This window comes from Theileria annulata, chromosome 4 (assembly GCF_000003225.4).
Source record: "Theileria annulata chromosome 4, complete sequence, *** SEQUENCING IN PROGRESS ***".
NCBI classification, from domain to species: Eukaryota; Apicomplexa; class Aconoidasida; order Piroplasmida; family Theileriidae; genus Theileria; species Theileria annulata.
In genome coordinates this window covers 1124446-1147935 of record NC_011098.1, presented here as the reverse complement: position 1 = coordinate 1147935, position 23490 = coordinate 1124446, and the positions used below count along the sequence as shown (strand labels likewise).

Below are 23490 nucleotides of genomic sequence, written 5' to 3'. Positions count from 1 at the left end.
CTATACATCATATTAATACTCTATAGACTAGGTATATAACTATTTAGAGGTATTTTGTTACATTTAGGGCATTCAGGTTTTTTACTCCAAGTACTATCTTCGCATTTATCCTACAAAATATTCAATACATTCGAATGGAATGTTAAAATTACCATGAGTGATGACCCTTTAACAGTCTCGTTAGTTCTTGGAAATGATGGTATTGCAACATAATTTTCAAACAAAGGAGGTGCTGATCCATCCTTAGTATTACTTGATAATAAAGATATCGTCACATCCAAATCGTCTATACAATAATTTATATTAGTATATTGTGAATATTGGAATATTGGAATATTGGAATATTGATTATCTGAGTAAGAATAGAGTGATTTAATACCGATTTTCTCTTCTTTAACATTATCATCAATGATGATACGTCTGAAATTTGGGTGTAATTCATCTTCTTTTTTAACCAATTCTTTGCTTGAATAGGTTTCATCTAAAGGTTGGGGTCTACTAGTTGACCTTAAATCTCTAGTCTTCAAAACCGGGTCTTTCTTCTGCCTCTTTTTAAAGTCATAATTATCAAACTTTCCTTCATCCTCCAATGAAACTAAAGAATTATTTAAACTGAATATATCAGGATCAGTAATTTAACAAGCTGAATAGATAGTAGTATTGCTAATATTACCATCTGGCATAATGCCTTTAGAACTGTCAAATTTATATATGTTGACAGTAACACTTCTGCTAACAAGTGGTGGATAAGATGTCTTGTAGAGCTTATACCAGGGAGCTCCCGCCTCAAGACAACTCATACTCAACACTGTTCTCCTACCAAATCCTATAAACACATTATAACACTATATAATTAATAAAATACTATAATAGTTTTAGAATATAGAAATACCTGAACATCTGAAATTAGCTCTTGGAGTGGATTTATGAACATTGACACCACAGATACAGCAAACACTAGGCAAAAAATCAATGCCGGGAGGAACATCAGCAGTTTTAGTACACTTTGAGTTTTGTACTCGTTTACAAGATGTTCTCAATTCGCCTGAAATCTCACTAGAAGTCCAGTTTTCCGTATGGTCAGTATAATAGTATGGTACAGTCTACAAAATAATATCAAAGTAAATTCATACAGTTTGATAGTCAAGTGTATATGCAACGCTTGTGTTTGAAGTCTTTAAAATCAAATATAAACCCTTGGACAAGTCGTCTTTTCTTCTGTATATGTAATGGAACTCCCTCTAAAAATACAATTATACCATTGTATATATACACTATAACTTTAGTATATATAATTAATAGTATATATAGGTACAAGTCCATGTGAAACATCGACATTGGTGTGTAATCTCATGACACAGGACTTTTCGTCAAAAAGTCTCTCGCTGTTTCTGACACATTGAGTGATGTTTCCGGTCACTGCTGAGTCTACAAAGAAGAATCTGTTGTTAAAAATGTTGTGAAAATTGAATATTGAGGATGGTCCGAGAATAATGTACAGAATTGTAATGTATACAAGTGAAGCACGAAGGCTTCTAAAAACGCCTATAGAGGCCATTATCGAAATTCTAGTATGCTAATATGATTCAAAAGTACATTTGCGGGGATAAATAATAATTTAAGACAAAAATCATAAAAATCGTTTTAATCTATTTATTTACTATAAATTAGATTAAATTTTAAATAAATCTAATATCTAATTAAGATTCTATTAAAAGGGTACGAGAAAGGAGACGCAGTTAGATATACTAAATTTAGGCTATATGAACGAGTTATAAGATTTTAAATAAAGAAATAATTAAAAATAATTATTGAATGCATTTATTAGAGATATAAATTTTAATTTTTAAAAATATTGAAAGAATCCATCATCTGACACATTATCCAATTTAATTAGAATTTAATTATAAAAAACTAATATTAAAATAATTAATTAAAATCAAGTTAAAATATTTCATTTATATTACATTTAAAATGTTAAAAACACATTTTTTAATGTTATTTTCCAAATTGGGTACTCAACATCATATATAGAAAATTTTTAGTTTATTTCTATAATTGTATTTTATTTTTAATATAATATTTTTATTTGTTAAAGTTTGTAAATTTATCTAATCGCAGAAAATGTTTCTTTGGTACCATAATTTGTAATATAAACTTTCTAAAATACTATGTTAAAGAAAGAACTGGACGATGAGATAAAGAGCCAGCTAGACAACACAAATATAAATGAACAACGTTCAAAATACGTCACAGCATTAATCCATTATGATAATTATAAATTTGACAATAACTTAAACGAATCGTTTTTATCTCAAAATTATTTCAACTTTTATCATTCAGTTTTTGATAACATATTCCGTAAACCAAAATCAACAATAGATTTAGAATCAAATGTTACTAATTTAACGGATATAACACCATTAGAATATGTTACTGAGGATGATATTAGTGAGGCAATTAATAGAAACTGTGACGTCTGTTATACCAAATTAAATAATTCTATACACTCAGTTTCCACATGTAAATATTGTAACATTAAATCGCACACGTATTGTTTATTAAATTTTACCAACATCATAACACATTTAACACCAATAAACAGAGTAACAAATTCAGATACAAAAGATGTAATAGTGGAGTATGAGTATATTTGTAAAATATGCTATAACAGGAAAAATAAGAAAAAGAACACAGTAAGAAGAATAAAATGTGTGATATGTAATAACTATAATGGGATAATTAACTCAGGAGACGTGTTTTATCACCCGTTCTGTTCCCTATACTGTTATGAACAACTTAGTAAGTTTTTTACCAACACATTAATGTTCAACAATCCAAATGAGTTCAGTAAATTCATCCTATCAAATAATGAGAATAATAAGAAAAATTCTCTAGTCTGTGTAATTTGTAATGAATCCGAAGGTGTGTTAATTAAGTGCAGTAATGAGGAGTGTGACCAATTACTCCATCCAAGATGTATTATTAACCAGAAAGTTAAAAAAACAAATAAAAGATATTCAATAATTTATAAATATATAACATTGGGTGATGTGTATACTCGTAATCAGTCTGGAGTAATACTATTTAAAGGTATATTTTGTAATAAACATAATACTAAAGATATCAATGATGTAATTCATAATTTTATAATTAATAGACCATATCAATTTACACATTTTGTACCTCACATACCAGAACCAAATTCTGTACCACTTAATCTCAAACCTACTGAATCTAATTATAAAAGAGGATTAATAGATACAAAGTATGATAGGGGGTTAATGGATCCAAAGTATGACAGAGGATTAATGGATTCTGTAAAGAAAATTAAGTATGATGGAGATGGATCAGAATTAAAAGTAAATGGAAATGTATCAATTGAAACAGATGAAATTAATATAGAAAATGAACCAAATATTAGTCGAGTAGATCCTATAAAGAATGGTTCATCAGAGGATACTATAAAGAGTGGTCCATCAAAGAATGACTCATTAAAGAATCCTATGAACACGGATATGATAAAAAATGATATAAAAAATGATGTTAAAGATGAGAATATGTTGGATGAATTATTTGAGATGAAAGTACAGAAAGTATTATGGAATAAATTGGATATATTTAATGGAAACAATGCAAAACTTGAAGGTGACTTGATAAGTCAAATGATCAACGTATCAAAAAGAGAAACATTATTACCATTAAATAGTGTCCTTTTTGATAATATAACAAGTGTACACGAGTTAAACTATTGTTTCCAACAACAATTATTAAACAATTGTTCCAATATAATTAATTTACTAAAGTTTATAATTAGTGTAAATTCCAATAGTGTGGATGAATGTTTGATACCAATAGAAGATTTAGACCGAGACAAGTTTATATACATTTTATTTGAAAATAATATTAATAATCATGTGTTGATATATCAAATAGTACAGCCAGAAGATGGAAATAGTAGTTTATTAAATTCACCAAGTCAATTGAAAGGAGATTTATGGTATATAGACCGTTTTAATGATGTATATAATATCTATGATGATGTCAAGTATATAATTAATAGTGGGAATACAGAAGTTCTTAATTCAGATTTAGGTTTAAAGTTGATCAAGACAATACCATTAAATCATTTTGAATCTGAAATATTGAAACGTTCAATATTACAAATAACACATTATAACATCTCATTATTACTTATCAATTCATCAAATTGTGTTTCATTTAATCCAAATTCTTTAGATCCAAACATAAATTCAAATTCTCTAGATCCTAATTTAAATCCAAATCCTGGTCTATCCGTTGGTTTAAATCCTAATTCAGGTCTAAATCTCAATTTAAATAATGAAATCATAGGTTTAAATACAATAAATTGGAATAAAATTATTAATTATAATATTAATAATGGAACACCACTTAAATATGAATATACAGTAAATAATAATACAGAAGATGTAGAGAGAAATGTATTATTTCATGAGTTTAATTATATTAATAGAGAAATTGAAAATACTAACCGAGAATTATTATCATTAAAGGTTAATTTATCCAATAGTATATTGAATGATATAACTTTGAAAATGGATCAGAATACACATACGGCATTACAAAATACAATTAACAAATATAATAAAAATGAATACAATTATTATTTATTAAAAAGTTTAGAAAAATTATTCAATACAATTGATTTAAGAGAGGATAGTAAGTCCGGTACCACACCCAGTACTAATTCTAATAGTAAATCTAGTACGATACCTGGTACCACATCTGGTACTAAATCCACATCCAAACCCACTTCGGCATCTAGTACTAATTCTAATGTGTTTAAGAATGAATTTAATGTAATGAATTTGGAAGATGTTGATTTGATAAAACGTTGCCAAATATGTTTTAATGTAGAAGAAAATAATATTAATACATTATTTAAATGTTCAAGATGTTTAGTATATGTGCATAAATATTGTTATAATGTCTACAAGAAGAATAATGCCGAATATTTATGTAACCGATGTGAACATGAGAAGAAACAAAACCAGATTACATTCAAGAAATTCTCGATATTATGTAATTTATGTAAACGAGGTGGTGGTGTCTTTATAAAACTTTCTGATTACTGGTTCCATAATTTATGTCTCATTTTACATTATTATTCAAATGTTATACCTCATGAGAGTATTGATCCAAAGAATCAAAGTATGGATATGAAGAATCAAAGTGTGGATAATATGAAGAATCAACACTCGGATACTCTTAAGTATACCCAAACTATGGATAATCTGAAGAATCAAAATACTAATCTGACCTATTCACAAAATATGAGATATGGATATTCTAAGAGTATGGATGAAGAATTTGAATGTATAGTATGTAGATTAAAGATTGGAGTGATGTCATGTTGTATAAATTGTAATATTAAATTTCATGCATACTGTGGATTCTTTCAAGGATTCCAATTTACAATACAAAACAAGACAATTAGTGTATACTGTAATAACTGTTCAGGTGGTAACTTAATAATTAATAGAGCAAGTAACTATTTGAATAGAGATATTATAAGTGATAAGAAAAGACCAACTAGAGTTGATCCAGCAGCTACAAAACCAGTTCAACCACCTGCAGAATGTGTAATTTGTCATTCAAATAATTGTGGAACCTATACCAAGTATATAAAATGTCAAGGTTGTGAAACTAACTGCATTAACTGTGGTCTAATTCTACATCGACATTGCTACCCGTTTAAAATTGGAACTAATTTCAAGTGTGTAAAATGTGTAACAGGTAGTACAAATATGCGCTGTTTTCTATGCCTTTTAGGTGATGATATACTCATCAAACACACCAATCATACAAGTTATTATCATGTGATTTGTTATATACTATTCAATAACAAGTTCAATACTTGTTATAGAAGATATTATAAAAATCTAATAAAATTAAATGCCAATAGAGTGGATGGAGTTAAGGGTGATAGAGTGGATGGAGTTAAGGGTGATAGAGTGGATGGAGTTAAGGACTATGGGACTGGTGAAGTTAAAGGTGATGGAACAAGTGAACTCACTACTAATAGATCAACCTCTGAACTAAATACTGATACAACAACATCTGAACAAACCAATGATAGAAAATATGAAAAAACAAATTGTTGTATATGTATGGAAACAGATGGATTAATGATTAAATGTTTCAAGAAAAATTGTAGTAACAGATTTCATGGCAACTGTGCATTAAGGAACAAATTGGTGTTGGATTTTTACACACCAATTGACTATATAGCATTATGTCAAGAACATTCTCTACTACATAATGCTGTAGGACCGAACCTGAAATTACTAATCAAACTCAGATTACAAGTGCTTATGATGAGAGACCTCTTCAAAGATATGTACCATCAAAATGCAGTACTCTGCTCAATTATAAGAAAACGAAAAGAAATACATAACCTTTTGTACCCACTAATGTGATTATTTTTTACACGTACATAAATGTGTGGAATAGTTAGTATGAATATAATATTAATATGTATAATAAAGTCAATTTCATGTATTAAAACATATAATTTCATAAATCATAATTTTTTAAATTTTAATATTAATCAAGATTCTACGAGTTTATCGCATGGTTCAGTCAACAAACTATATGATTCCACTTTTATATCAGATTCCATTACAAAAGGAGAAAATTCACTGAATAATGATAAAAGTAAACAGTTAAACACAATAATTATATTATAGGTGAAGGAACGGTAAGGATAATAACACCGCCGCCTAATGTCACGGGAGATTTGCACGTAGGGAACCTTCTTAACGTAGTATGCTGCGATGTGTACAAAAATTACCTGAAACTCAAAGGGTTTGATGTCAACATCAACTTCTCCAACGATCATGCCGGCCAGTCGTTCCAAAAAGTGTTTGATAACACGTATCCAAATTTACCTAGTGGTTCTTATAAGATGGAAATGGCAAAATTAATGTGCCAAAATATCAGAAACAGACATCTGGAGGATATAAGAAAGCTTGGAATTGATTGGGAATACGGCCATTTCACAATGGATAAACATGTTGAATCACTGGCAAACTCAGTTTTACAGCGTTTCAAAACACTAGGATTACTTAAGGAAAAGTATTGGCCAACACATTGTGTGAATATTAATGGCAAGTTTATACCTGTTTGCTCATCAGATATACACTACAGTAATGAAAACATTACGTTACATGTTATGGATAAGCAGTTTGAGGATGTAAATGGAGATAAAATTAATTTAAAAGTGTGTACTCCGTTTCAAGAGTATTATTATGCCACAACTGCACTTGGTGTTCCAAATGATATATTTCAACAGTTAAAAGATCATCAGGTTGATTTACCAAATCTTAAGCGTAGAGTTCCAATTATACCAATTTCAAATGAAATTAATATTCCCAATTTTCTGAAGAATAAAAACATGGCCCTAATGTTAAGTAACGGTTACAATTATTATAATCCAGATGATGAAATGGTTATTCTCGACTGGAACGAGTTATTAAATTCAAAGGTTGAGGATATTTTCAATGAAACCATTAATGTTACTATGGAAGTCCCTAAATATACCAAGGATATAAATGGCAAAGTAGTTATCTTGCCAGTATTACAATATGTATTGGATACTAAAACACTTTCAAAGAAAGCTTTAGAGTCGTTGGATAAGATCAATGTGTACCCAGAGAACAGAAAAACAATGATATATAATCGGCTGAAAAATATAAAAGATTGGTGTATTACAAGACATGCCTGGTGGGGAATCAAGCCAATAATTGATATTGGTGTTGATAAAAATGACAATAGAGTCTTGGATACATGGTTTACTTCATCATTATGGCCTATAATAACCTGGAATGGTAAGACTGGTACAAGTATACTTTATACTTGTTATGATATATTGGAGAATTGGATAGTGAAAATGTTGTTAGTATGTGCTAACATTGATGAGGATAAATTGTTCAATGAAATATATTTACACGGGATGGTATCAGACCAGTTTGGTAAAAAGATGAGCAAATCACATCAAAACACTCTAGTTTTAAAGGATTTAATGGAGTCAGAACAAACATCTTTTGATCATACATTGTTCAATATTAATGATCCAGATGAAATGATTAAATCAAATTTGGTAAGGTTAAAGTTGTGTTCAATTTGTAGTTCTTCCGATTTTACCAAGCCTTTAAATAATAATTTCAATTATCAAAATATTCTCTTCAAATATTATCAAATTTTTAAATTCCGTAACTCAATCAGAAATTACGATTCTAGTCCGGAAAATTCCAATTCTATAGTCAATAATTCTAATTCTGGACTCGAAACTCCTAATTCCAGTCCCGAATATGACAATTGTGGAATTGATTTGGAAAAAATCATTAAGAGTAAATTATTTAAATTAGTTGATAAAATAGAACAAGATATCAAGAAATTTGAATTTTCAAATTGTATAACAAATTTGAACGAGTATGTTAAAGTATTTTCAGAATTTTTGGTACCACTTATACGACTAAGTGTATCCACAAATGTACAAAATCTTGAACATTTTGATCCATATTTTAGTGATTTGGCTTCAATAATCTATGCCTTCACACCTGAATTTGTAAATAATTTCAAGCTGAATGATTTTATTAAAGAGTTTAAATGGCCACATCTTGATACAGAATCAAACGAGTTATTTGAAGAACTGGTAAACATAGTTACTAATGTTAGAAAGTTGGTAAAAAACGGTCAAGATGATTTAAACATTAAAATTAACCCTAAATTAAATACTAAATTCAACACCAGTTACATCAATTACTTGATACAATTAACCTACAACAAGTTACCAAAGATCAACTACATGTAAAATTACCAAACATCAACATGTAAAATATCTAATGTACATATCTATTAGTACATTATAGTTATGTGGGAAATCAGTTGAACCAAATGGTTTTAAATGGTAAAGTATTGTTTTGTTGGTTTTTCTGATACAGGTGTTTTTTATTACCATTAAATGGGTAAGAGGCCCAGTTTGGGTGTAGTCGTTGGATATTTCCCACGAGCATTTCCTCCAGTATCTTGAAGAACAAGTTATTAAACTTGTAGTCCCACTCAATTAGAATCGCATGTCCTCCAGAGTCTGTAATTGACCATGTGTTATTAGTCACCGTGCTCCTCTTGATTCTTCTTATGGTGCTCCTACTATGTGTTCTAACCTTGTCCCGCTCACTTGTACTCTCAGTGTATGTCGGATAGTGAAAAAACGTTGAAGAGGGTAGCTCAGACAAGTCCAAATCCACTGGACTCAATTCATCTTCTGTATCATTTGGTTGTATAGCTGGATTCTCAGACTGGTCCTTTGCACTCAGAATCGGGTTCAAACTATTTTCCATCAAATCTATTATATTCCCTAATCTATTCCTACTAATAATACTTGTATTATCACTCATCTTATATGCCTACAAATTTTTATAGTATATAATTGGTTATATAGGTATATAATTGGTTATGGTATAGATGATTGGAACCTGTTCAATAGCTTTTTTGATGATAATTTCAATTTCTGATGGAATATCAATATCATGTCTGACAATAATTGTGGCAATTTGGTACAAATTTAAATTCATTGATGCTGCAATTTGGAGGAACTTTGTCGTCACTTTGATGGTGCGTAAACACTCTTCTCTTATATGCAAATACTTCCTTAGAAGCTCAATATCTTTATCAACGTTAAATGAAAAAATCAAGTCAAGTTCCTGAGCACTAAATGGTACCTTACATTGAGGCCACTCATACCATACCCAGTCCAAGTCACAAATGTCAATTATATCCGGCAATATCAAGCCGTGATCAATTGGCACCAACTTATACTTCTCATCTTTGATTTTTTGGTGATTTGGAGAACAATTTTCTGCTCCATCACCGTTAACATGGTATCTACCATCACTTACACTCTCTCCATAAGGCATGTTTCCATATGGATTTGTTTCACCTGTCGATTGAGGAACGTTTGTGACTAGTATATTACAGTCGTTGCGATCTAGGTTAAGTAGTCTAATATCTAGGATTGCGATTTTATGCACATCTTCTACACTGAAAAAGTTGTAATTATAGTTCCCACTCGTGCCTCTAGATACCACAAACTCTTGTAAACTTCCAATCTTCCACTTCAATCTACTCCCCATTGTTCCTCCACCATAACTACCCAAACTTCCTAAAATTCCACATTAACACATAAATACATAAAGGGAAATCACAAATATAGTAAAATAAATCCAAAATTACTAAAACTAATCTAAAAATAGTGTAAATGTCTACCATAAGAATTGATATGTGATGAATCAGTAAGTGCATTGGAATTGAATGCGAGATAATTATTGGTAAGGTTATTGGTATTGCAATTGTTAAGTGACTGGTGTGCGATTTCAACCATGATTGTGGTTGGCACGTTTGAGAAGTTTTTATAAGTAGAGTCTAGCAAATAGGCTGCCACTTCTCTAGTTGCACCTTCTCCTGATAAAACACCTGGTCTAAATCCTTGCTGGTTCATGGTTCCAGTATATCCTCGAGGGTTATATGGTGTAAATGCCTCCTCATCACAAGGCTTAAATATACCAACACACTTTCCATTCTTATTATGTATTTCATATGTTCCTCCTAATATAAAATTCAATGTGAAGTTTTTAGTTAATTAGAGTTACTGTACCTGTTCCATCAAGTGTTAGTTTTGGTTTAATGTTATTCTTCATTGATATTGCGATTTCATTAAATAAATCTTGCATTTTCGAATTCATCTTCATTCCTAATCAATATTATAACCCAGTAAACAGTAATTATATTGTTTAGAAACCTAATGGACGAATACCAGAACCCGTTGGAGATTGTTTAAGGCACCAATAGAGTTTATCATCTCGTTTCGAGTTATTAATATAACAATCCATCGTACGATAATTTGGTAGTTCCTGACCCTTATAAAGGATTCTTAAATCCTTTACTCGTGTCGTCAATGGCAATGATAATTTCTTTATCAATAATCTCTTTATCATCTAATTAATATTATAATATATTTATAAAAGTGTATAATTTAGTGGTATCAAACCTGAATATCGTAAAATGGGAAAATCCTTAGAGCTCCATGCCTTGTACCTTCCAGTTCGTGTAGTACAAATCTGACCGACTGGTCATCAACGTTAGCCACGAGTGCATTGTGGGTACTATAGTAGTTTTGCTGGGAGATTCGAGTACACCCAGAAGACATTTTAAGGAATGTTATCTTAATTCGTATGGGTAACTGTCATTTTAAAATCTTTTACTAAAGTTTAATATTTTACAAAAAATTAAAATATTGCAGGTTAAAATTGAGTTATTTTACACAGGTGAAAACCGATATAAGCATTTAAAAATCTTGTATTAATTTTTATAATTGAACTAGATAATTAAAAATCCTGCTAGAAAATAAAAATTCAGTAGATATATGGGAATTTTTTAAAAAACTTTGAAATTTACACTAAATTATAAATTCTGTATATGAAAATTATATCGATGTACAAATATATATGGAAATAAATCTGAATCAAATTGATGTGGCATGAGCTGTGGCACTATACTTGAAGTATCCAAAACTCGTTAAAACATACAAACTGATTAAAAAACATATAAATTAAAAAATTATTAAAATATTATATACAAATGTTAATAACATTAGAAGTATTGGAAAAAATGGGTTATTAGGTGCGATATAGTACAAATATCAATAAATGATCAAACATTATCATAGATAGGGGTTGCGTCGGAACCTTGGTATTTGTAATCTCTGAATTTATCTGAGATCATTAGGAAGCCCCAAATCACAGACCAAACCCAGCCAACAAATGGTAAGATGAACTGCATGAATCCAATTGCGATATCCTCAGTGCAGCCGTTTATGATACCGCTAATTGCAGTACCGAATCCAAATAAAATAAAATTTAGTACTCCCAAAGCGTAAACCATTACAGGAGACCCATCAGTTGGAACTCTCCCACCTTTAATCCGGTTAAATAATGTTTTAAATGAAAATGACATTTTTATATTTAAAATCTATTAATATTAAATTTAAATTATTTATAAACTTAATAAAACAAATATAATAATATATTGTACTTATTGTAGGGTATTGGCTTATTAATTTATTATTTAATAATTATTAATTATTTATCCAAACTATTATCATTAATTTAATTAGAATTTATAATATTTATAGATTCCTAATAAATATTCCCAATTTAATATATTCAAATATATAACTTTAAAATTACTCAACTCTAATACTTATTCTCCATTAACTATTCAGTTTATCCACTAACTACTAATTAACTTTATACATTAACTTTATAATTATTGTATATATATAATTATAAAATTTATAGATGAAGAAATTAATAAAATGGTCTTTGAGGTGTAATATATTTATGATAATTATATTGATAATCATCATTCATCATTGATTTTAATGGTGAATTGGGATTAAAATTCATTCCATATTCCATATTCTTGCCATACTCCATGTTCTTACCATACTGATCTCGATTATACCCATAAGGATATTCATCATTATAACCGGGATAATCCTGATTGTTAAAATAATTATTTAAACTCTTTTCAAATGGAAATGATGAAACAAATTCATCATTATAATCGTTTAATCTTGCTGTATCAGGAATTGGTGTTTCTACAGTTGTATACTCATTTCTATACTCATTTCCTGGTTGAAATGCTTTTCTAAATTCATCTACACTATTTTCAACACTATTATATATATTATATGGTCTGTCATAGGGTTTATGGTTGTCATATGGTCTATTATCATACGGCCTATTGTCATAGGGTCTATTATCATAAGGTCCGTTGTTATATGTTCTATTATACTGTAGATTATCCGTATGATTAACAGATTTTATATAATTTGGAGTATTAAACATATTTAATTTCTCCATTGGTATTACTTTATCCATTGGATTATTCATTGGTATATCCATATGATTATCAACTGGAATACCCATACGAACATTATCCATGCGATTATCCATTGGATTATCTTGATTTTTATCTATTGGAATAGTATCAGTTGGTACATCTATGGGATCAAAATGATATTGTGATGTATCAGAAGACTTAATTGTTGATAAATTAGTATTGAAAAGATTATGAGGTCTTGTATAACTAGTGAATGTAGAATATTTATAAGGATCAGAAACGCCATAATTTGTATCATATGGTCTATAATCATTTAATATATTCCTCAAAGTAGATGTAGGTGTTTTATATACACCAAAACAGTCTCTATATGAATTATACATATCCACATTAGAATCTCTGAAGTGTCCATTAGATTCTCTATAGTGACCATTTGATTCCCTATACTGTCCATTAGAATCCCTATAAGGAGTATTAAATTCCTTGTAATAAGTATTGTGTTGATGTGTGTTTGAATGATTGTTTTGTATATTGTATGCTAATTTTTGTAAATCATATTCCGTAAGTGAATGACTTTCAGTATATATTTGATGTAAAAGTGGATAAAGATTAGTAACTTTAGGATCTACACCGGGTGGAAGTGAATAAACATCATTACGAAAACAATTTGTATTTGATAATACACGTTTTGCTTCGTTATCCTTTAAAGAGTCAAATTTTGTATCATATGTAAAATTATTAGTAAATTCATATGTATAAGGAATTGAAATTAATTTATTAAGTTCTTCATTAAGTTTACAATGTTCCCAAATCAATCCAGCAGACATAATTTAAAAAACAAAATATTACAATAATAATGATAAATTAAGTTAAAAATTGATATAAGAGAGTAATTAGATGTAATATAAGTAGACACACTGATGTGTAAATAAATGAAATAAAGAATAATTAAACTAATTGTTAAAATTAAAGAAGTTGTGAAAAAATATAATACAATATATAAATAATTGATATTATATAAAAATTATTGGAATATATACAACACCATAAATTTCTCTACACATTTAATTATTATTTAATTAATTTTATTTATATATTATAAAAATGTTAAATTAATTATCAAATTTCATTTTTCAAGATAATTTAATATAGAATCCAATTAATATGAATGATAGGATTTTATTAATAATGTATTAGATATTTGATATATCTAAGTATACAGAAGATATTATAATTAATTGAATTATATATATAAATTGATTCTTAAATTTATATATCAAATGTATTTTAATGTTATTTATAGAATCATATTACAATTCTTCTAGTTAATATTCTAATATTATTAAATTATATATAAATTATATATAAATTATTAATAAATTTTAATTCTCAATTCTATATATAATTTTTAAATATATCAGTGGGGAACTCAATCAACAATATTAACAAATAAATTCAATTTATAACATTTTATTTATTAATTTTATTAATTAAAATCTATACTAATTATTTTAAACTTATTTTATACAATTTATATATCGTAATGTTATTATATTAATTTGAACCAATTTCTTTGGTTTCTGATATCCATGCTATAAATAGCAATGTTATCATTATTTATGATAAATAAACACGGATGTTTAATTTATTATAAAGTATCTAATTTATCTAATTTATATTCAATTTTCTTCTATTAATCATTTTTTTAGTGTTTAAGTGGCAATGATACATTAAATTCTAATGATATAATTCGTTTAGCTAGTACATTACATGGATTATCAACAATTTCTGTTAAATTATGTTCTAACAATAATATATCAATAATTCCATCACCTAAAGGTAATTCAATGAAATTAATAATATTTATAGGTATTACAAATATTGATTCTGATTATTTTCGTTTACAGTGTTTGGAAACTTTAACTGGTAAAATTTATATAATTGATAAAAAATTTTAGGATTATGTATATTTATGATTTGTGATTTAAATGGACCATCAAAAGCTCATTTAAATGTTATGTTAAATTATATTTATGAATTATATTCTGATTATGTTCATAAATGTCCTTTTCATAAAGTTGACATGCCTATACGTTCCAAATTATTTGATGAACAAATTATTTTATATTTTAAAGATTTTACTTAAAGATATTTGATTCTATACTCTAAAGATTATACCTAAACTACTATAAAGATTACCTGAACCACTGTAAACATATTTGATTCTATACTCTGGAGATATTTACTATACTCTGGAGATATTTGATACTACTACTCTTGAGATTATACCTGAACTACTCTTGAGATTATACCTAAACTACTCTAAAGATATTTCAACATACTGACAATTTTAATTTTATTTGGTTACTAAATTTGTTTTCTATGTGTACTTTGAACTAAGGCATTTAAAAATGTGGAAGAAAATTGGATATATATTTTGTTTAAGTAGTGGATTTAACTTTGTATTATTTCAGGCATTGTTGGTACATTTAAAGTTTGGGAAACTTAATGTGGAGTTGGAACCCGAGAGGGTTCCAGCAGCTAGTAAAGCCTGCCTGGCAGTAGGAATCATCCACTTAATAATTGTAGTTTTATCTATTCTATATTTAAACGGGGTAATAAAGTTTAATCCCATCCATTATTTTATGAGGGTTCTTAACATGGCAGGAAGACATGGACCTGCTACAGGTCAGAATAGGTACAGAATGTTTACCGAGTACCATTTTGAATCACAAATTCCAGCATCTCCTTCAGATGATCTTAATGACCAGGACAACACAACTCCATTGTTGGATAATTCAGTGTCAAGGAGAATGGATTCTCAGGCGAAAATACCAATTCCTCCATACGTAAATGTATCAAGAACACATTCTAACAGTGTGGTTAATCTACATGAACCTACTCACTCAGACTCTATGGCAGTTAATCGTAGCACAGACGCCGAAAGTATACAGAAAAAACCATCTATAGAATTAATTGATTTGAACTAATTTTTTACTCTTTTATATTTTAGTTAGTTTGTGTGGGTTTTTTAAGATTAATTTAAATTAATTTTAATAGTTTATAAATTTGTATTAATATAATGATTTCAACATTAGCAAAGAGTAAAAGTAAGTATTTAGGCCGTTTATGTTGTGGATTCATAGCATTTCCATTCCTATACGAATATACAAAAGTATGTTACCAAATTAACCAAATACCAAATTACTCAATTAATATGTAAATTTGATTCTAATATTTTTAGGAATTTTATTGGACTCAGAGACTTAAAAAGTTGAATATGGATGAAATTATCTCCGACAGATTTACTTGGCTACACCATTGCATGATTGTATGTCAATTATTGATTAGTACTACTCAATTATATATTATATAATTGAAAATTTAATTTAATAATTATTGATTAATTAGAAGGATGAAATTGATCGAACTTTATTAAAACAATCGGCTACAAAATTAAAGGATAACTAATCAATGACTTCTAATACGTATTAATACATATATAACTATAACTTTTATTATTGTTATAATATTTATAGTATAGATTATTCATTTGTGTATTCTGAAGATTATAAAAACAATGTGTATATTCCAAGTGAAGATACTTTCTTTTTCGTTGATGTTATATCTAAAGATTTCAAGAATATTTTAAAATCAAAACCAATTTTAATATTAGAAATCGGGTTCGTTTTTATTTTATATACTGAATAGATCAGGAAGTGGTTACATATCAACATACATTTTAAACCTCTTCAAATATAACAATGCTCAAGAGCATAATATACCACTTTGTATATCAACTGATATAAATAAAATCGGAACATTAAGCACATCTATGATGATTAAATCAAATAAATTAGAAAGTTTCTCAGAATGTGTTTGTATGGACCTTTTCAATAATTTAAGACCCGTTGAATTTGACTTTATCTTTTTCAATCCAGTAATACACTAAATTTCGATATTGATGGTAATTATAATTTAGCCTTATGTCGTTGGAACGGATGATGATACTAGTGATATGATTGATAAGGCATGGAATGGAGGAATTAACGGTTCTGAGACCATAATTAGGTTCATCAACTCAGTTGACGTATCTTATTTATTCAGTTAATTGTACATAATAATTTATTTAAATATTTTCATGATAATGTTCAGAAATACATTTCATCTGGAGGATTTGTGTATTTGGTAATTGGAATAAATTAATAATTAATTAGTTGGTTGAAAAGAGAAATAAAATAAATGAAATTCTAGAATTAATTAAAGAAAACGAGTTTCACTACAAAGTAAAATTGGAATTATTAATTTCTGTTTAGATTATTGGAACTAGGAAGGTTATTGGTGAAGAACTATCAATAATTAAGTTTTACAAATCAACTATATCTTAAAATTGGTATAATTTAAACTCTAAAATTAATTTTATAAACATTTTAATTAATGTATCTATAATATATTGTGGTGTTGTATCATATTTTATATTTTATGATTTTTAATTATATTTAAATGGGATTCTCTCAGCCAAAGACTAAAATTAGGCTTTGTGAGCAGTTGAAGATCCATGCTCCTCATATATTCTCAAAACCCAGATCACCTCCTGCTGAACCACCTCCAACCAATCAAAACAAGGTTGTTAAACCATTACAACCTCAATTCATTCCAGCGTCACCTTTTCCACCTCATCCACCTGTTGTTCCTCCTCACCGAGACATTGTATTCCCACCTCATATACCTGAACCTCCAAAAACCGCAACTCCCGAATCTATTTTTTCAAAAACAGTAATTTCACACATATTCTATAACTATAATATATTTATATTATTATTTATATTATTTTTAATTATATAATTTGATTTATAAATTGTAGAATTTGGTATGGCAAGGTAATATAGCACGTAATGGAAAGAAGATTACTGAGACTTTGGCTATTAAAATCAGTGGACAATGTTCAACATTCTTAAATTCTTCTGTTGAGATGATTAATATAACTCACAGGCTGAAATGGGAAGAAGCTTCAAAAAATGTCCCATTGGCAGTTTTTTCAATCCACTCCTCAAATAACCTTAAAATCGAACCTTTTAAAGAATATATTGACTACTTTCAATCGAAAAATCGGGTAACAAATTTTATACTAGTTTCATATTTAAATTTTATATATAAATTTAATAATTGTATTTAGATTGGTGTATCACCTTTGGGTAATGATCATAATATATACATTTGTGCTCCTGGAAATCCACTTTTTGATAAGCATTTACCAGACGGACTAACAACTCCAACGTAATCTTTAGTGGGATTATTATATTTTTAGGCTTATTGGTATTGTTACAAATGCTGAATTACAAACTTCAACTCAATCTTCTGGTAAACTTCAACAATCAAATGGTACTGTTATAATTTATAGAAATTTTACAGATGATTGGTTAAGTCAACTAAACACACTAACAGCAATGGTTGGGACTAAAAAGTAACCAAATTAATTTAATATATAATTTGTATGTATATGAAATTAAGACTTTAAGTCAAGACATGGAAATAATTTTAAATCTGCCAAATCTGGCGCCTTTACTCTGATTCTACCTCCCTACAAATTATAATCGCGTGTTTAACTTACGGATTTTGTTGGTTTTTGTTTTGGTTTACTTGATTTTCGATCCCTGAACGAGGATGGATGGTTTGGTAGGACATTCAAGGGGTTACTATTGGCTTGAGAGTTTATAACCTTAACCTTCTCCACGAGCTTACTGTTCTCAACCTTCTTGACATACTTAACATAACCGTCGTTCTGGAGCTCCTGGTCTGTTGAAACCTTCTTATCGTCGTAAACGGTAAATGTTGGAAGATTACTCCTCTTTGACTGTTGCATGAGTTTGTATGACTCATAATCCATCATGTCATTTTTCTTTTTTTCTTCTTTCTTGGACTTGACGTTATCTTCATTAGTCTTAGAATCCTTAACACTTGACCCGTTTAAATTAAGGTTATTCATAACTTCGTTTAGTTGATCTTCTTCTAAGGGATCATTACTTAGCTTTGAAACGCTGCCCCAGTTGTGTCCTCCCTCACCTTGCTTTTTCAGCTCTCGACCTCTACCAGTTCCACTAACACGGTCAAAACGTCTTGGACCATTCGGGTTTCCACGGAAACGGCGACTCGGTCTCCTTCCCTTTGCTCTGGTATCAAATATATTATCGTCAGTGTATACTGGAACGTTACTGCCAACGTTATTTTCTGCGTTTAGATTGTCCATGTGAACTACTGGAGTACTATTAGTAACTGTGTGATTAGTCATTGGACTTTTATGATCAGCAACACCATCAAACAAGTGTTCTTGGTGTTGACCTAATTGAAATAATTTAAGGTAAAATTAAAAAAAATATATTTAGTTGAAATAATGTAGAATCTTAAAAAATCATTCGAGTACGAAAAAAATTCATTAAATTAAACCAATTTAAATATTATAAAAATAAAATTACATAATATAAAAAAATTACATAATGTTAAAATAATGTAAATTATTATATAATAATGTAAGATCTTGAAACATACCTTTGGAATTAATCATATTTGTAGATCCTACAGGTTGACGTGAAATCTTCTCGTGATCCCCGTCTTCATAAAATGCAGAGAATTTATTAGATGTTCCGACGTTATAAGTTACTTTATTGGCGGACATATATGAACAATTTGTCAATAAATTACTTATCAAGTGTTTTGAGAAAATATTTCAATTCGGATCAAAAATAAGTAATAGTTTGAAGTAGATAGCTAAAGATTAGAGTAGTTCATTTGAAAAATTTTCTAGCTGAATCTGGAGGGTATATTTGTTCTAATCACCAAAGACATCCATTTGTATAAGCAAAACATCGTAGAAAAAATAAATGATTATAAAACTATAAGAGAGAGAATTAATATCAAAAATAGATGAAAGAAAAACAAATGAAATAAACTGAAAAATATTTTGATTTCATCTGACTTGAATAAATACGTATAAAATATTATAGGGCATAATATAGTATTAAATCAAGATCAACACACTTTTACAAATACAATCAGTTTGATTAAAATATTAATTTTAAACTAATATAAATTGATATTAGATAGTATTAATAAGTGGAATCTTGATATATATAATATCTAAAGAGATATATACACATGAATTAATTAATCTTATAAAAATAAATTTTTATAAACTATTAAGAAAATTGTATATAATGGAATTTATTATAATAATAATTTATATTATATAATTTATTTTTTATTGCATATAAACATGTCAATAAAAGATAATTCAATATAGTTAAAACTATATTAATCTTATATATAAATTAATATATTCATATATTAATATATAATATAATAATAATATATAATGATAATGATATTACAAATGAATGCTTTATATCATTTGTTTATTAATATAAATTAATTATTATTCAAATTATTAGAATCTCTCACGTTTATTAATATTTAAAATATAAATATATTTTTTATATTTTTATATAAATTAATTTAATAAATTGTTAATAAATCTTAATGAATTAGAATCTACTACCCCATTCCAAACATTTGATTACATTTACCGTTAATCTACATTATTTATCAAATTTATTCAAAAATTCATTATTATATTTATTTCTTTTTAAAGAATCTGTTCGTTAAAATCAAATTTCACAACATTTTAATAATACATTTATAACTATATAAAATGTTATATAATATGATAAATTATTAAACTGCTTTGTAACATAAATATCACTAGATTTTTGTAAATGTCAGATCGAACGACTGACTATTCATATTCAAACAGGGCACAGGGTTACGGTCCTTCAAGGAATTCTACATCATACAGACCCTACTTTAAAAGCGATAAGCCATTTGGTAGGCAGTCAGAAAATCACCACGACAAATACGCTACAAAACCATACGATAAACCCTACCCTAATCAACATTCAATGGGATATTCTCAAACGTCAAATGGTTACGGTGGTAGATATCCACAATCTGGAGATAAGTCACCTTATTCTACATATACAGCAAATAAACCATATGGTTCAACAATGAGTAAAGATGAATCGGGATATAGTGGTGTTAGAGGGTATATGAACCATCAGGGGAAATTCGGTGGGTATAATAGTTATGGATACGGAAGTGATACTCTGGGGAATGGATTAGAACCAGTTAACTGGAACCAAGTTGAGCTCGTTAAGTTTGAGAAGAATTTTTACGTAGAACACCCTGAAGTAAAGGCAATGTCATATTCAGAAGCCGATAAGATAAGGAGAGAGAAGGAGATTACGGTGGTTCACGGAAGAGATGTGCCTAAACCAGTGGTTAAGTTTGAATACACATCATTCCCGAGATATATTTTAAGCTCCATTGAGTCGGCTGGATTTAAAGAACCAACGCCAATTCAAGTTCAAGCATGGCCAATAGCACTAAGTGGAAGGGATATGATTGGTATAGCTGAAACAGGTATTACCAGTAATTAATTCTGATTATATATGGTATTAATGACATTTTAGGATCGGGTAAAACGTTGGCATTTTTATTACCAGCAATTGTGCATATAAATGCACAGGCGTTATTAAGGCCAGGAGATGGACCAATAGTGTTGGTATTGGCACCAACACGTGAGTTGGCTGAGCAAATCAAAGAAACGGCTCTTGTGTTTGGACGTTCAAGTAAGTTGAAGACGAGTGTAGCATATGGAGGTGTCCCGAAGAAGTTCCAGACAATAGCACTGAGGAGAGGAGTTGAGATTTTAATCGCGTGCCCAGGGCGCTTGATAGACTTTCTGGAGTCAAATGTTACTAATTTAAGAAGAGTGACGTACTTGGTATTGGATGAAGCAGACCGAATGCTTGATATGGGATTTGAGCCTCAGATTAGGAAGATCGTAGGACAGATTAGGCCGGACAGACAGACGCTGATGTTCAGCGCAACTTGGCCTAAGGAGGTTATTTCACTTTCAAGGTCACTGCTTAGCCATGAAGTGGTTCACGTTAACATCGGTTCACTGGACCTTACCACATGCCACAATATTGAGCAGAATGTGTTTATCCTTGAGGAGCGAGAAAAACGTCTTAAGCTAAAGGAGTTGTTAAAGAAGTTGATGGACGGTGGGAAGATACTAATTTTTTCAGAGACAAAGAAGGGTGCTGACACGCTTACAAGAGAACTCAGACTAGACGGTTGGCCAGCTCTTTGCATACACGGAGATAAGAAACAAGAGGAGAGGACCTGGGTCCTTAACGAGTTCAAAACTGGAAAACACCCCATTATGATCGCCACTGACGTCGCTAGTAGAGGTCTTGATGTCCGTGACGTTAAATATGTGATAAACTATGACTTCCCAGGTCAAATTGAAGATTACGTTCATCGAATAGGCAGAACCGGTCGTGCCGGTATGAAAGGTAATATCTTTATCAATAGGATTAAACTCATAATACCAAACACTTATTTATATATTTATAATATGATTTAGGAAGTTCTTATACGTTTTTGACGCCTGACAAGTTTAAGTCGGCACGTGAGTTGGTCAAGTTAATGCGTGAAGCTAATCAAGAAATCCCTCCAGAACTACTAAAATTAGCAAATGAGCGTTCTTATGGAACTGAACAGAGGCGTTGGGGTGCATATGGAAGACCATTTTCAAATTCCACAAACCTCATACCACTGGGCGGAACACAAAGAAACTACAACTCATTTTCAAACTATTATCCAAGGAGATAATTCATCATACAATATACTAATTTAATTATACTTTAAATTTATAATATTTATTATTTTATAAAATTAGGTTATAATTTGAATAATCCCTTGGTGGGTTCAATGTATTCAATAAAGAGCTTAGGAAGTTTCGATTGATCTAGTAGTTCAAGTATTTTACTGGAATTGGGAGTCAAAACACAATAGTTTGAGTTAGGTGATTTCGATTCAATTTTTGAGTCTTTTGATTCTGATAACTGTGAATTGGTACTTGGACTCCGTTGTTCAGAATTATTTGACGAATCATAGTTTGAATGGTCGAAGGTTTCAGGCTTAGATAAATATGAGACCATTCTTGAAATTCTTTTATCCCTAGATGGAGAACTTAACATCTTCAGTAACAAATTCTTAAACCTTTCTCTGTTCATATAAATTGGATTATAAAATTCAGAATTTAAATTTAAATTATAATTAACAGAGTTTGAATCCTTGGACCATTCAGTGAGCATTAAACAAGATTCTTCACATCCATATCCACTGTTGTATAGAGTAGCGAAGTAAATTAAGTTTGGTACAGACAGTTTAAGAAATTGTAATTCAACCTCATATAGGCCAGTTAATGACATTAGATTCAATAAATCAACTTTAGATGTGGAAGTCAATTTATTGGTAATATTATTAACCCAATTAGATTTGAGAACATTTAAGCTAGTTGTCTTTTCAGTAGAATTACACCATGTTCTGAGCGATGATACGAAATATTCATGCGATAGCCTTTCAAGTTTGTTACTAGGTGATGAACACATCAACATTTAGAAGTTAAAAATAATCAAA

At 29.0% G+C, this 23490-nt stretch overlaps 13 protein-coding genes across 13 annotated transcripts, besides 7 other annotated features; 7 read left to right on the top strand and 6 right to left on the bottom strand.

The window, feature by feature from the left end:
• Window positions 1–110: 110 nt before the first annotated feature.
• TA09115 (uncharacterized protein) lies at window positions 111–1558 on the bottom strand (the record flags this gene model as incomplete). Its single annotated transcript, XM_948131.1, has 5 exons — window positions 111–595; window positions 674–826; window positions 893–1103; window positions 1134–1241; window positions 1316–1558. The coding sequence occupies 5 exons, from the start codon at window positions 1556–1558 to the stop codon at window positions 111–113; spliced, it is 1200 nt and encodes a 399-aa protein (XP_953224.1).
• Window positions 1454–1522: a sequence feature (1 probable transmembrane helix predicted for TA09115 by TMHMM2.0 at aa 13-35).
• Window positions 1472–1558: a sequence feature (Signal anchor predicted for TA09115 by SignalP 2.0 HMM (Signal peptide probability 0.179, signal anchor probability 0.776) with cleavage site probability 0.092 between residues 29 and 30).
• A 613-nt stretch (window positions 1559–2171) lies between these two features.
• TA09110 (uncharacterized protein) lies at window positions 2172–6461 on the top strand (the record flags this gene model as incomplete). The annotated part of the gene is made up of 1 exon (XM_948130.1): window positions 2172–6461. The coding sequence occupies one exon, from the start codon at window positions 2172–2174 to the stop codon at window positions 6459–6461; it is 4290 nt and encodes a 1429-aa protein (XP_953223.1).
• Window positions 6462–6500: 39 nt separating this feature from the next.
• Window positions 6501–8857, top strand: TA09105 (valyl-tRNA synthetase, putative; the record flags this gene model as incomplete). The annotated part of the gene is made up of 2 exons (XM_948129.1): window positions 6501–6699; window positions 6732–8857. The coding sequence occupies 2 exons, from the start codon at window positions 6501–6503 to the stop codon at window positions 8855–8857; spliced, it is 2325 nt and encodes a 774-aa protein (XP_953222.1).
• A 70-nt stretch (window positions 8858–8927) lies between these two features.
• TA09100 (uncharacterized protein) lies at window positions 8928–11251 on the bottom strand (the record flags this gene model as incomplete). The annotated part of the gene is made up of 6 exons (XM_948128.1): window positions 8928–9452; window positions 9522–10207; window positions 10312–10650; window positions 10700–10795; window positions 10844–11039; window positions 11093–11251. 6 exons carry the CDS (start codon window positions 11249–11251, stop codon window positions 8928–8930), a joined length of 2001 nt encoding a protein of 666 aa, XP_953221.1.
• Window positions 11252–11754: 503 nt separating this feature from the next.
• On the bottom strand, window positions 11755–12057 carry TA09095 (uncharacterized protein; the record flags this gene model as incomplete). Its single annotated transcript, XM_948127.1, has 1 exon — window positions 11755–12057. The coding sequence occupies one exon, from the start codon at window positions 12055–12057 to the stop codon at window positions 11755–11757; it is 303 nt and encodes a 100-aa protein (XP_953220.1).
• Window positions 11818–11886: a sequence feature (2 probable transmembrane helices predicted for TA09095 by TMHMM2.0 at aa 21-43 and 58-80).
• Window positions 11929–11997: a sequence feature (2 probable transmembrane helices predicted for TA09095 by TMHMM2.0 at aa 21-43 and 58-80).
• A 353-nt stretch (window positions 12058–12410) lies between the features above and the next one.
• TA09090 (uncharacterized protein) lies at window positions 12411–13775 on the bottom strand (the record flags this gene model as incomplete). The annotated part of the gene is made up of 1 exon (XM_948126.1): window positions 12411–13775. The coding sequence occupies one exon, from the start codon at window positions 13773–13775 to the stop codon at window positions 12411–12413; it is 1365 nt and encodes a 454-aa protein (XP_953219.1).
• A 777-nt stretch (window positions 13776–14552) lies between these two features.
• On the top strand, window positions 14553–15094 carry TA09085 (sybindin, putative; the record flags this gene model as incomplete). Its single annotated transcript, XM_948125.1, has 3 exons — window positions 14553–14603; window positions 14658–14874; window positions 14907–15094. 3 exons carry the CDS (start codon window positions 14553–14555, stop codon window positions 15092–15094), a joined length of 456 nt encoding a protein of 151 aa, XP_953218.1.
• Window positions 15095–15359: 265 nt separating this feature from the next.
• Window positions 15360–15449: a sequence feature (Signal anchor predicted for TA09080 by SignalP 2.0 HMM (Signal peptide probability 0.069, signal anchor probability 0.899) with cleavage site probability 0.022 between residues 30 and 31).
• On the top strand, window positions 15360–15938 carry TA09080 (uncharacterized protein; the record flags this gene model as incomplete). Its single annotated transcript, XM_948124.1, has 1 exon — window positions 15360–15938. One exon carries the CDS (start codon window positions 15360–15362, stop codon window positions 15936–15938), a length of 579 nt encoding a protein of 192 aa, XP_953217.1.
• Window positions 15372–15440: a sequence feature (2 probable transmembrane helices predicted for TA09080 by TMHMM2.0 at aa 5-27 and 47-69).
• Window positions 15498–15566: a sequence feature (2 probable transmembrane helices predicted for TA09080 by TMHMM2.0 at aa 5-27 and 47-69).
• Window positions 15939–16030: 92 nt separating the features above from the next.
• On the top strand, window positions 16031–17336 carry TA09075 (methylase-like protein, putative; the record flags this gene model as incomplete). Its single annotated transcript, XM_948123.1, has 8 exons — window positions 16031–16123; window positions 16193–16298; window positions 16493–16631; window positions 16660–16888; window positions 16931–17038; window positions 17104–17136; window positions 17166–17234; window positions 17265–17336. 8 exons carry the CDS (start codon window positions 16031–16033, stop codon window positions 17334–17336), a joined length of 849 nt encoding a protein of 282 aa, XP_953216.1.
• A 115-nt stretch (window positions 17337–17451) lies between these two features.
• TA09070 (uncharacterized protein) lies at window positions 17452–18416 on the top strand (the record flags this gene model as incomplete). The annotated part of the gene is made up of 4 exons (XM_948122.1): window positions 17452–17724; window positions 17813–18079; window positions 18125–18225; window positions 18257–18416. 4 exons carry the CDS (start codon window positions 17452–17454, stop codon window positions 18414–18416), a joined length of 801 nt encoding a protein of 266 aa, XP_953215.1.
• Window positions 18417–18454: 38 nt separating this feature from the next.
• TA09065 (uncharacterized protein) lies at window positions 18455–19621 on the bottom strand (the record flags this gene model as incomplete). The annotated part of the gene is made up of 3 exons (XM_948121.1): window positions 18455–18529; window positions 18560–19287; window positions 19495–19621. 3 exons carry the CDS (start codon window positions 19619–19621, stop codon window positions 18455–18457), a joined length of 930 nt encoding a protein of 309 aa, XP_953214.1.
• Window positions 19622–20717: 1096 nt separating this feature from the next.
• On the top strand, window positions 20718–22680 carry TA09060 (DEAD-box family RNA-dependent helicase, putative; the record flags this gene model as incomplete). Its single annotated transcript, XM_948120.1, has 3 exons — window positions 20718–21429; window positions 21471–22361; window positions 22433–22680. The coding sequence occupies 3 exons, from the start codon at window positions 20718–20720 to the stop codon at window positions 22678–22680; spliced, it is 1851 nt and encodes a 616-aa protein (XP_953213.1).
• A 68-nt stretch (window positions 22681–22748) lies between these two features.
• Window positions 22749–23468, bottom strand: TA09055 (uncharacterized protein; the record flags this gene model as incomplete). The annotated part of the gene is made up of 1 exon (XM_948119.1): window positions 22749–23468. One exon carries the CDS (start codon window positions 23466–23468, stop codon window positions 22749–22751), a length of 720 nt encoding a protein of 239 aa, XP_953212.1.
• Between the last annotated feature and the right edge of the window lie 22 nt (window positions 23469–23490).